The sequence below is a fragment of the Tripterygium wilfordii genome, chromosome 11, assembly GCF_013401445.1.
Source record: "Tripterygium wilfordii isolate XIE 37 chromosome 11, ASM1340144v1, whole genome shotgun sequence".
NCBI classification, from domain to species: domain Eukaryota; kingdom Viridiplantae; phylum Streptophyta; class Magnoliopsida; order Celastrales; family Celastraceae; genus Tripterygium; species Tripterygium wilfordii.
In genome coordinates this window covers 11,590,365-11,602,656 of record NC_052242.1, presented here as the reverse complement: position 1 = coordinate 11,602,656, position 12,292 = coordinate 11,590,365, and the positions used below count along the sequence as shown (strand labels likewise).

At 37.6% G+C, this 12,292-nt stretch overlaps 2 protein-coding genes across 2 annotated transcripts; one reads left to right on the top strand and one right to left on the bottom strand.

Annotated features, from left to right (window-relative positions):
• Positions 1-5,161: 5,161 nt before the first annotated feature.
• Positions 5,162-7,849, top strand: LOC120009951 (probable serine/threonine-protein kinase PBL7). The gene is made up of 6 exons (XM_038860688.1): positions 5,162-5,716; positions 5,973-6,226; positions 6,546-6,925; positions 7,168-7,300; positions 7,383-7,472; positions 7,565-7,849. The coding sequence occupies exons 1-6, from the start codon at positions 5,422-5,424 to the stop codon at positions 7,724-7,726; spliced, it is 1,314 nt and encodes a 437-aa protein (XP_038716616.1). The 5' UTR covers positions 5,162-5,421; the 3' UTR covers positions 7,727-7,849.
• A 401-nt stretch (positions 7,850-8,250) lies between these two features.
• Positions 8,251-12,044, bottom strand: LOC120009952 (DNA excision repair protein ERCC-1). The gene is made up of 9 exons (XM_038860689.1): positions 11,755-12,044; positions 11,547-11,649; positions 10,892-10,995; positions 10,396-10,495; positions 10,173-10,249; positions 9,765-9,864; positions 9,520-9,591; positions 9,361-9,429; positions 8,251-8,728 (listed from the first exon to the last, which is right to left on the bottom strand). Exons 1-9 carry the CDS (start codon positions 11,988-11,990, stop codon positions 8,405-8,407), a joined length of 1,185 nt encoding a protein of 394 aa, XP_038716617.1. The 5' UTR covers positions 11,991-12,044; the 3' UTR covers positions 8,251-8,404.
• Between the last annotated feature and the right edge of the window lie 248 nt (positions 12,045-12,292).

Here is a 12,292-nt window from a genome sequence, read left to right as displayed (position 1 = left end):
TAAGTAGTGGCTACCACTAGGCCAAAAACTCCTTGTTGGCATATATGTGTCCTTTCTAGTTATAATCCTATCAAGGACTAGATTTTTAAGGCATAAAACATTTCCTCTTTGAATTCACATGAGTGAAAAGTCCGTTGCCCTTTACCTACAGTAAAATCTTGTTTGCAATGGGAACATATAACAGCGAAAACTCGTTATTACAATAGAAAAAATTCCGGCATGTTATCAGTAAAATGGTTTCCTGCATGTGTTTTGCATCAGAAAATATGTATACCAACATGATTGGTGATGTAACTACTGAAAAAAACTCATGTGAGTAATTGATGTCAATTGTTGCCGCTCAAACTATTAATCTATGATCTCCAATGCAAGACAACTGAGTCCTAAGCCCCTAACAACTACAAGTTTTTAATAAGAATTTAGATTGATGAGCCAATACATGATTAATCTTGAAATCAGTCACTGGACCAATTTAGTAGGGTAACTGCTAAACAAAAATTTTAATTAGTTAAGGCTTTTAAGCAAAAATGTATGTTATGTAAAAGCATGGCACACAGTGCAGGTAGGGGGTTGGGCAGGAGGGAACGAAAGGGAGAGAGAAAAACTCAAATGTCTGTCTGAGACTATGTCATGACATCAACATGCTTAACACAACAGAACTAGGCATGACATTCATCATTAACAATCCAGAATCCCTTCCTAGACCCTTAGATAATGTTTTTGACTCTATAGTACGTCTAAATATCAAAATTCTCACAGAACTAGGTAATTTTTATGCAGCACTATAACCTTTTCCTACATAAAGGCAACCACACACCAACTTTATGGATTGCCTCCAAGCCTCGAGAGAGAATTGCCTTTAGCAACCTTAAGCTGTTTTCAAGAGTAGACAAGGCATAAAATTTGGAATTCTCTCCATAATCTAGAAGGCAAAACAGTGGTAATCTTTGGGACAGACAAATAAATACCACATTTCAACCCATTGTTATCTTGGAAGTGTGTTTAATTTGAATTTTGAATCCCCAGTTCCAAAAATCTCATGTAGCTCATCATATACATTGACCCATATATCAATATATAATTAAATATTCTATGCCAAGAAAGCTTTGAGTACTTGTGCATGACATGACACACTCGCAAAGATTTATCAGGCTCTGCACTCCTTGAGAAAGATGACAAGCATGTTTATGCATTAATAACAAGTGAAAAAAATCTTCATTGGGCAATGCTCACAGATAATCCAACTAATACAAGCCTCAGTCAATGCCAGTTGCTGGAGGCCGGGAAATGTTCTGGCCCCTCATTTCTGGAAAGGGATTTCCTTGGAATATGAATTTCATGAAATAGTGGCGTGAATGCACAATGTGCCACCTCCGCAGAAATTTTTTATTTTTTTAAAAAAGGGTGGTGATAGCAAAGAATTATTTGTCAAAATATCTGCACATCTGGAAACTGAAAAGTCCCATGACTGACTAAGTCTTATCCGCAAGATCGATGTGGAAGACATGAATAATATAAGCAATTTATGAACAAATGAGGAAATTAAAGTAGTAAGAACAGAACCTGCTTGCTTTAACATGAAGCAAGGGAAAAGACAGGAGAAACTTCTATTTATATTTGCAGGTTCAAATCCTTCAAAAACAACTAATTATCTTCTCTGGAAACTCCACAATTTCATTGAGTATAGATTGAGGAAAGTTCAACATTGACAGAACATTACCCAGTTAATTCAAGGGACAAAAGTCACAGTAATATTCATGAACACCGAACATTTATAGACTTCTTGCAGTGCAATGATTGACTTAGGTCATAGGCCATGCAAATGCACTAGCTAGACAACAGAAGTGGGGATTGAAAGCATGATTTAAGAAAAAATGAGCAGAAAGCAAGTGAAATGGAAGGTACATTATCGAAATTAGATATGTAACTCAACTGAACAAGGAATCTCAATTAAACCTTCAAACTGGGAAAAAGAAGAATAATGGATACATTAAATGTTGGCAATTCAAAGCATGATGAACCGTGATATGTACATTTGTAAGGATCTAACTTCCAAGAATTCAAAATGAACTGAGAAGAAGGGAAAAAGACAACCAAATAACAGACCAGTGGTCCAGTAGGATATATTTTAGTGCTTGAAAATATAACAAAAATAACAATATATAGAGCTATCAGTGATCAATTCAATCATATTCTCTAGAAACCATGAAGCTTCCCTGCATTATGCAGCCTCTCTCAAACTCCATAGTTCTCAAAGTTCCTCAAGATGTTAATCTTGAAATGATGGAAGCAAAACCATATTTGACTGGCCACATTACTTGAAATCGATCATCACAAATCAAAAAAACAACTTGAACTCTAATCATCCTGAAATTTGAAGCATTCAATACAAAAACTAACAGAATTCTTTCCCATATCATTGTCAATTCGTCATTGAGGTTAACTACTTGAAAGTTGAATCATCAATAACAGCTATTATGAACCCACTCAGAAGATTCACCTGTGCTTCAATCCGGACTAAGAAAAAAGTAACAAGTTTAATAATTAGTTTTATAAAAACTTATAAAGTTTTGTTATTTGGAGTTTTTCTTCAACAAGGGTCCAAGTTGCCACCATAACCCACCAGCAGTCACACATGATGCATCTACCCCAAAACCAATACGACTATACATTCTAAACATCGCCACCATTAACACAGAATTGTTGCTTCTATCATCAGAAAACAGAATATCATGCCATTGCCAACTGTCATCTCATCTCATCTCTATCAATAGAACATGTGATCCTTACTATTAATAGAACCTAAACAATCACTGTAACCATTACAAAAACGAGCAAACCATTACAATTACCCCTTAATTTCCCCATACTTCCAGTTGATTTTAGTGATTCCCTTGAAATCGAAGATCAAGAAATAGGCTCATTCTTTCCACCATGAATCCACTTCCTTCCGAGCCCACTAAAATGTACTCACATAGGTTAAAAACAATGATCAACAACCATCAATAATTCCACGTATCGAATAAAGTCGACGAAACGAAAAGAAAACACTTCAGGGCAATAAAGAAAAGATCAAAACATGATAACATTTTTTTAAAAAAAATCCATTCAGTACCTGCCATTGACAAGAGCGTCCAAATTGAAGGAGACCGGTCATTCATCTTCGCGGTCAAACAATCGTGTCGTTTTCTAGCTTAGCATTGGTGTTGGTGTTGGTGATGGTGTTGGTGATGGTGACGGTTACTGTGTGCTTGGTGCAGACTGCAGACAGGCCATGGTCTCTGACTTTCTGTATATATTTTTTTCTGGGTTGTGGGGATTTGGGGAGTCTTGTGAGATCCGAGACTGAATGACTCGATGAATCTGTTAATTTTCAAGCCCAGCCCATGTTTGTGGACCTATCTATTAATTTCAAACCCAGCCCATGTTTTCAAACTAATTACTTTGCCCAGCCCATGGTGTTAAGAGTTGATAGAATGATACTGATACATGGTAGATGAGTTAATGCAGGAGGTTTAATACTTTAATTTGATTGTTTTAGGTAGGTCTAGAGACTAGATCTACCACATCAATACGAGATTGGGTCACTGAAAGAGAAGTTTGATAGTATTGGTCCAACTTGTATTCATTTCTTGAATAGTAACTTTAGTGCCAGCTATTTTCACCAAAATCCAACACTGACTTAGACTTACAGAGATGAGAGTTATCTCTGTGTGTGTGTGTGTGTGAGTGTAATTAATGGTGTAAAGAAGAAGTTGCAAGATAATAAAAGATAATCCAGGCCATCCAAGATAGTGATGTTCTACATTTTTCTGGGTCAAGTCTGTACAGTACAGTGACACTTCAGTTCACAATTGCCAGTATTTCACTCTGGAGGAGAAGGAAGAAAACCTCCAGCACTTGGTGCCTGGATATGGAATCCTATGTTATCCCAAAATTCTCCTTTTCTTTTGGATTTTGAGAACCAGGAGTGGAAGATGCACAGTTGTGTACTGTTTTAGTCTTTGGTGAAGTTGATTACCGTAACTCCTGGGAATATAGGAGGTCGCAAGTTCAACTCTCACGCCCAACAGGTTAAAAGCACATGGGAGACATTGTAGAGTTAACTCTCCTTTTTGTAGGTTTCAGCCTCGTTCTCATCGCACAGGTTTAGACCCGGTCTTACATGTCAATAGTTTGGAGTGGACTAGATTGACGATCCAAGTTTAGAGTTGACTCAATTGTCCAACGGACATGTTCAGCTGGGAATTCTCGGTTATCAAAAAAAATAGTATTGCTTCAGTCACTTGCACTAATGTTCATCTTCATTGTTAATTTGTGATCATCAAAGGGGATAGGTAATACATAATGAAACACTACTTAAAATGTCTCAACAATCAAAAGAAGAATACAAATCAAGCCTACTTGTTAATTTCCAGACAAAAAATGCCAGATGAGCTTTGCCTGGTAGTACAAGCAATCAGTGGTAGAGAAGTCTAGAGACAAATTGGGTGTTAACTGGTGGGGGCTTTTGGAGGTATCATGTGATCTTTTAGCTTTAATGATCAGCTATCTAAAGGTCCAATAACAGAATTAGAATCTATTTAATTACAAAAAGTCATGTTTTTCCCTGAATTTCATGCCATCATATTGACCTTATTAGCAATCTAGTTTCCCAACAAGAAGAAGTTTCTCAATATGGTATGTCTTTTTGGATTATTGGATGGTTGAGTATAAGGGTGGCGAAAAATCGATTCCAAGTCAGTTCTGGGTCGAATAAGTGTATGTATTTATGAAATATTTATATGTTCGGACCTTAACCCGGATCGGATTTTGGATAAAATTAATTGACCAAACCTAGATTGATTTAAATTCGAACAAGTAAATCAAACAAAATTTTTGTGTTCTAACCCGACTCGGTTTTAAACCGGACAAAAAAAATTGTTTGGACCCAAATTTCGGACATGTAACTTATGTTCAAACTAGGTTTAATCCACGTCAAACAAATTCGGTCTCCGAACCGGACAGAATTTTTGTCATCCCTACTTGAGTATACTATGAAGCATGTCTACCATTAATTAATAGTATAAGATGACAAAATGTTTGAATTGCAGAGTAACTATTAGTTGATGATAGTTGATAAGGGATTAGCATTTTGTCAGATGGTGCAAAAAGTTCCAAACTTTTTTCTGATACAAAGAAGACTAGTCCTTAGAAAAAAATACAGAAGATGCGACGAATGTTAGTACTTTTTGAACCATTCACGGGAGAGAGTGGGGCATTTTTGTAGATAGAATACAGGTAATTTGACGTCCAAATGAGGGAAACTCATCTCTTTAATCCATATATACTTATTGTCTTGTCTTTCCTCTCTATCTTTGACATTTCCCTCTTCTCTTCTCTTCTCTCTTTCTCTGTCTTTGTTCATCGCTCTGTGTGCTCATGGAAACTAGCACCACTGATGCTGCAGTGCCAGTTGAGGCAAAAGCCAATTACACCCATCACTCCCATTCTAAACCTTATAACCACAATCATGGCCATGGGTCTCTCTCCTCCACTCCCATTCTCATCATCATCATTTCCTCTGTCTTGGTTATTGTACTTGTTGCTATACTCTTCATTGTAGCCATGCTTCGAAGACTCAAATCTGCTCAAAACAGAAAAAACTCCAGGAACAACAAAGACTCAATTAGCAAGTTCATTGCTCATACCACCATTAACATCGATGCAAGCCCAGGTGAGTACCCATTTCATGTTTCACATAATTTCTATGAAAAATGTTGATAGAAATGTGAAGATTTGTTTTTAATGAAAACCCATGTCGACAATTTTGCAATCCCTTCGTCATTTGTTGTAAAGTTTCGATCTTTTTATCTCCCATTTTTAGGGGAAAGTTTTACATGTTCAACCAAACACGCCCTTAATGGTTTTTGTTCCACACTTTTATATTATTTTCCTAGAATTGATGTTGTTAGGTTTGAAAATGTGGTTAGATGTGAAGGGTGGGTGTCTATATGGAGCCAATTTGGGCCTCACAAATCCTCCAGTTAATAGACACAGAAAAGGAGTGCAAGTTTTCACATACAAAGAGCTTGAAGTGGCCACGGACATATTTAGTGATGCAAATGTGATAGGAAATGGTGGGTTTGGTGTTGTTTACAGAGGAGTACTTACTGATGGTACTGTTGCAGCAATTAAGATGCTTCACAGGGAAGGCAAGCAAGGAGAGCGTGCTTTCAGGATAGAGGTAATGTGATTCCATTTATTACCTTCTTCATATATATATGTTTATATATTATAGATTAGCTTCTTCAATTTGTCTCTTCTGATACACTGTTCCTTTTACTTTACATGAACTGCACACAAGCCCGTGACTTTGGATTTATTAGCCATTTGTTTATTCATTATAGTATTGAATTTGTTCAATTGTGATTAGAAAGTCAACAAGGTAGACAGAAAATAACAAACACCCAATTTTTTACTCAAATTCTTGAGTTTTTCTATTCAATCTTGCACACATGGGTGAGTGTAACTCAGTATTGCCATTTTCTGTTCCTGAGTTGTAGGTAGATCTACTGAGCAGGTTACACTCTCCATACTTGGCAGAGTTACTTGGATACTGTGCAGACCAACACCATAGGCTTCTAATATTTGAATACATGCCCAATGGTACTCTTCAACAACACCTCCATCATAACCAATATAGGCCGTTGGAATGGGCTACTCGGTTAAGGATAGCTCTTGATTGTGCCAAGGCTCTTGAGTTCCTACATGAGTATTCTATCCCACCTGTTATTCACCGTGATTTCAAGTGCTCCAATATCTTACTAGATCAAAACTTCCGAGCCAAGGTGTCGGATTTTGGATTGGCCAAGATGTGCCCGGACAAGATCAACGGTCAGATTTCGACACGAGTGCTGGGGACCACTGGATATCTGGCCCCAGAGTGAGTAGCTGCATTTGTTGTTATGTACCTCTCATTTTCCTTATCTTAACAATCACACTGTTGCATTAGCTTATGCACATGAAGGATAGTACCCAAGTGAAAGCTCCTTCTTTGGCAGATTATCAATTTAGAGCAGCATACAGTTTTAACTATAAGTCTCAAAAGAACAATTTAGTTGACCAAAAGTAGTAACTAGATTTGGGAAAGCTTTGTTTTGGAAGTAATGAATTGTGGTGATGTAGGTATGCTTCAACAGGTAAGCTTACTACAAAATCAGATGTATACAGCTATGGAGTTGTTCTGCTGCAGTTGTTGACAGGTCGTGTACCAGTCGATACCAAGAGGCCTCCTGGTGAACATGTTCTTGTTTCTTGGGTTAGTAAAAGTTAATTATGAAGCAATCTATTAGCGGTAGAAGTGTTCAAGTGTACTTACAAATTATTCTATCCATGAACAGGCTCTTCCGAGGTTAACTAGCAGAGAAAAAGTATTGGAAATGGTTGATCCAGCTCTAAAAGGCCAGTATTCCATGAAGGATCTAATTCAGGTAAGTTCAGTTTTCCATCGTCAGCTTTCGAAAATTGTAAAACAAGATGTAAACTAACTCCAGCTTTTTCTTGGTTTTTCTTGTACTTATAGGTAGCAGCAATTACAGCAATGTGTGTGCAGCCAGAAGCAGATTATCGGCCTCTAATGACCGATGTTGCACAGTCGCTGATCCCTCTGGTCAAGAACCTCTTTTCTGTTCCTTCATCAGGTTCCTCCAGATATCATAATCAAATAGCTAGTCCTAGGTATTAAGGACAGCTTTTGAAAGTTGTAAACTCTTGATTAGTTATATCATACGCACTTGGATACTGAAAAATGGAAATTCAGAGGATAGTTGACAACTTATAATGCATATCATTGATTATATGTCATGTACTGAAAACGTGAAAAGTTAGTCCATAGAGAGAGTTGAACAATTCTAAACCATCAACGTTGTCCGGTTTGGGGGAAAACTAAAATCCCCAAAACTCAAATTTCTTTGAATTCTGCGGGGTGATCTATGACAGAAAAGAAAGGAAAAAAACAGAGGATGGACATTATTGAATTGCAGTAACTTGGGTTTCAGTGGAGCAAAGTTGCAAGCGTAGGCAACTGGGGACCAATGTCAAGTCAAATGAAGACAAAAGTGAAATCTAGAATCCCATGAGTTTCCTACTTTCCTTTCTGTCTGCTACCAGTTAGGGACCCAATATGGTGGGAATCTTGAGAATTCAATAAGTTCACTTGGCAGAGAGACAAAAAGAAGCTAACTGAGATAACAATTTGTAACCACAAAATTACTGCATTTCCAAGATATTTATTTATATACAATAAAACTACAATCTAATGACAATTTTTCAAATACATTGGCCGTACAACAGCACGGGGGTTAAATTAACTCTAAATACAGTTGTACGATAGTTTGGCATGCCTTTGAGTTGGAAAAGAATATCAACTTGCATCTCCTTCACTGGAACTCTTAGTTTCAGCATCTGAGTCAATTAGGGTGCTCGGTTCTCCCTGACCTCGTGGTTTATTGTTCTTTTTACCAATTTTATCAGAATACTTGGAAAATGCAGCATGTAGGGCCGATTTAATGTTAACTTCAGGTTCTTTCTTCTTACGTTTGCTTGTTTCTTCTGAGTTCACCCCTTCTGAAGCTTCATTGGCAGAGCCAGGTTCAGCATCCTTCTGGACAGGAATTTCTGGAACGACAGGATGAGTGGAAACCACACGCTTGAATGGTTCATGAAACGTATCATACAAGCGTTTCACCTGTCCATCAAAATATTAAAGCATAATGTAAGGAAAAAGAATAGCACTTTTTGCTGCAAGTGTGATGGTAGTCGTAACTTTTCGCTGGATGAAAAAGGTGGGAATATCTAGTCTCTTTTTTCCAGGACACCGTGCTAGTTTAGCACATGGTTCTTCATATTTGGCCCAATTAAAACAGATTTGAATTCTATTCAAATTGACCCCATGATTTTTAAATCTTTTTTGGTTTTTTTCCTTAATATTTTAATCTTACTCCATTAATTAGTAAGACCTGTCACTCGACTAAATCCTAGTCCAAGTAAATTGGCCTCCTAAATTTTAGTTACTAAAGGTGATCAAAGCATATCTAAATTCTATTCATGGTTCATAAAAAAATTAGCTCAAGTTCTATCAACCCTATCTAGTATCTAGCATTGCGGGAGCCTTGAGTACTAGGTATGGTCTCCTTGGCAGGAGTAACTTAGTTTAATCCTCGAAATGATAAGCAAAAACTTGTTCACACTGCTAGCATAAGTAGCTAATGCATTGCAAGTTCATTTAACGACTACAATGAAAGTGCAATCACATGAAATCAGAAGAAGATAACAAACCATGTCACTATGTTAATAAATCGTCGATACAAAAAGGCTTACCTTGCGCTCTCCTATACCAGGGCAGCGAGCCAGATCTTCCATGGATGCGTCCATTATATTTGAAAGTGACTGCAAAGAAACGAATGTACTTACAAAGGTTGTAAGCTAACGATTAAAACTGCCAAAGCATCAGTATAAACGGACAATGCAGCAGCATACCCCAAATGTCGACCCAAGGGTGATGACATCAGTCTTGTTAACATGTCGAATAGTTGTCAGAGCATGGTTTAACTAAAACAAGAAAAAAATAAGGATCAAAGGTCCCAATTTGCAAGGGTGTGGAACATGCATTGAAGCAAAGCACATATTGAATATTTTAGCATATAATTATTCAAAACCCTAGCTTGACATGTAGGGTAATGATTAACCAATCAAATGACTATAGAGCGCAAAAAGGGAGATACCCGTGATTGATAATCTGTATCCATCTGGCCTTGAATTAGATCTGCAGGCTTGTTTTCATAGACTTTTATGGTCTCCAAGTAGCGACCACATTCCTCCAAACTATACCCACAGAATACCAAAAAGTTGGTCAAGGAAGAGACTACATCAGACCATTGCAGGACACAAGAAAAAACATAACCAATGTTATTGAGCCATTTGCAAGGATTTCTCGACTCCATCGAAGACGTTAATTATTGACACCTCAGTCTCAGAAAAAGCTTTTGTCATACATAAGTATTTAACTGTAACAACGGAAGCAGTGTAATACTTCCAAATTTTAACATATAAACCATTAGCATATGTTCTTCATAACCTAGAGGTGCACAACAAAAAAATAAAACAAAAAACAAAGAAGAAGCCAAATTTACCTCCAAGCGCATAATAGGGTACAATCATGAAGCAGGGCTGTTTTTGTAACTTCAAGTAAAGGCTTCACTACATCCTCCTGAAAGCAATGAGGATGAGGAATACATCTTTTTCTCTGTACGTAAACTAACGGTCCACATGTACCCTAAATCTTCTTATTAATTCAAAATCACGACAATCACTAGAAAATACATGGAGACGTTATCAGGCAGAAGGAAGGCTTACCACATCAACATGACACAGAACAATGCGAAGCTTGAAGTTTTTCTGTAGTTCTCTAATTCGGTAGTAGAGGTAATCTGGATGCAGCAAATGATACCGAAGACTGCATTGTCGCATGGCCAACAAACAGTTAAGTTCTTGAAACAGATACTGATGCATCCATTTGCATATACTAATTACTAATAAGGTACCTATAACATGTATGCTGTTGCCAATAAAAACATACATCCTATGGACATAGTTGACTTAGTAGCTAGTTCAGTTATATACAACAGACTACTAATTTTCATCTTTTGCATGAACAGACATCATCAACATCAAATCATTTGTCCCAAACAGTTTGAAGTCAGCTATATGAACCACTTGTTTCTGATGGGAACCAATTCGAGCTTTAATTTTCTCTTCCATAAAAACCAGCCAGGCTGAAAGCCTTGTAGCATGTCTTAGATGCTAATAAGGAAAAAAAAACTACACATCACAGTAAATTCATAAGCAAAACCTTAAATAGAGAGCACAAGAACTTTGCCCCAGCAAGTAGTCACAAACAATGTCTGCAAAAGCCCATCGCGCATTTCTGATGTGTTTGAGCAACGGATTTCCTTTCTGCAGAAACCAAAATGAGATTAAGCGTTAAGGTACAGTTTATATGGGAAGCATTTTTTTATACGCTTGGGAAGGAATTCCTTCGAATTTCACTCTTATCATAAGTTCATTGGGTGTAAGTACCCAATAAAATAGTTTATGTCACAAATGTAAAAAATCAGTGAATTTCACCCACTAAAAAAGAACTAATAAGCTCAAGCTAGAACAAAAGGGAAATGAGGAAACTTTTGTACACGCCCAAGGATAGTCATGAAAGAAGTTGTATTTATTCAGGAGCCAAGAAAATTAAATAATTAGACTTTCCAGCAAGTAGATTTTCAATAAGCAAAGGCACACGCCCTGAAACTATATAAATTGACCTCTTTTAACTCCCAAACATGGACTATGATACGCATGTGAAAGCCTCATTACAACATGTCCTGCTGCAGCGCATCTGCGTGCTAAAATATACCCTATTCCATTATCATTCAGATTTCAAGAAACCCTAATCTCCTTTTTATCAATTCTTTCTTCAAGACATGTACATGCATACATATTCACGATTGTCTTACCTGTCTGTGGCTCACGAGAATTGCATTACGACTCTGATTAGATGACGCCACAGCCGAAGTTGATGCCGGTGCCGAGGACGGCACATCGGATGGTTCATTATGCCTAAAGTTAACAGCATTACAAGCGAAATTACAATTCTGAAGCAGACAATCAAACCATGTTCGTACACGTAAAAGAAATACCAAACGAATTAATTGGCGTGAGTACCTCGGAACAGCGCCGTTTAGGGTGGTGGTGGTGGACTGTGAAGAGATGGAGGAGGAGGGAGGGGGAGAGTAAAATTCGGAGGATTTGAGGAAAGAGAACGCCTGAGAGAAAGACTGGGAAGGTTTGAAGAGAGATTGTGAAGAATTTTGCTGCGAGCTCTCGAGAACTTCTTGATATGAAGGTATCTGTATCACTACCTTTGACTTTGATTCTGTGTTACCTTGCTGGTTCTCCATCTTCTCCGGCTTTGATTCTGCTCTTCTGCTCTATTCTGTGTTTTTCGGTTTTTCCATATTACCTGTAAGAGCTGAAATTTTGTTTCTGGGCCCAAGTTCTTCAAGCCTCTTCTCAAAAAAGCCCACACTTTGGTTCAACCTTCAAATTTGGGCCTCAAATTAGGTCTAGGCCCACTCAGTGAAATCCACGAAAAAGGCAGCTGCGAGGATTGGGCCAAGAAGTCATTTCTGGTCATTCATATAGAATCCAACACAGCTGTCCACCGAACAAATGACTTGTAAACTCCGTTCCACATTGAATA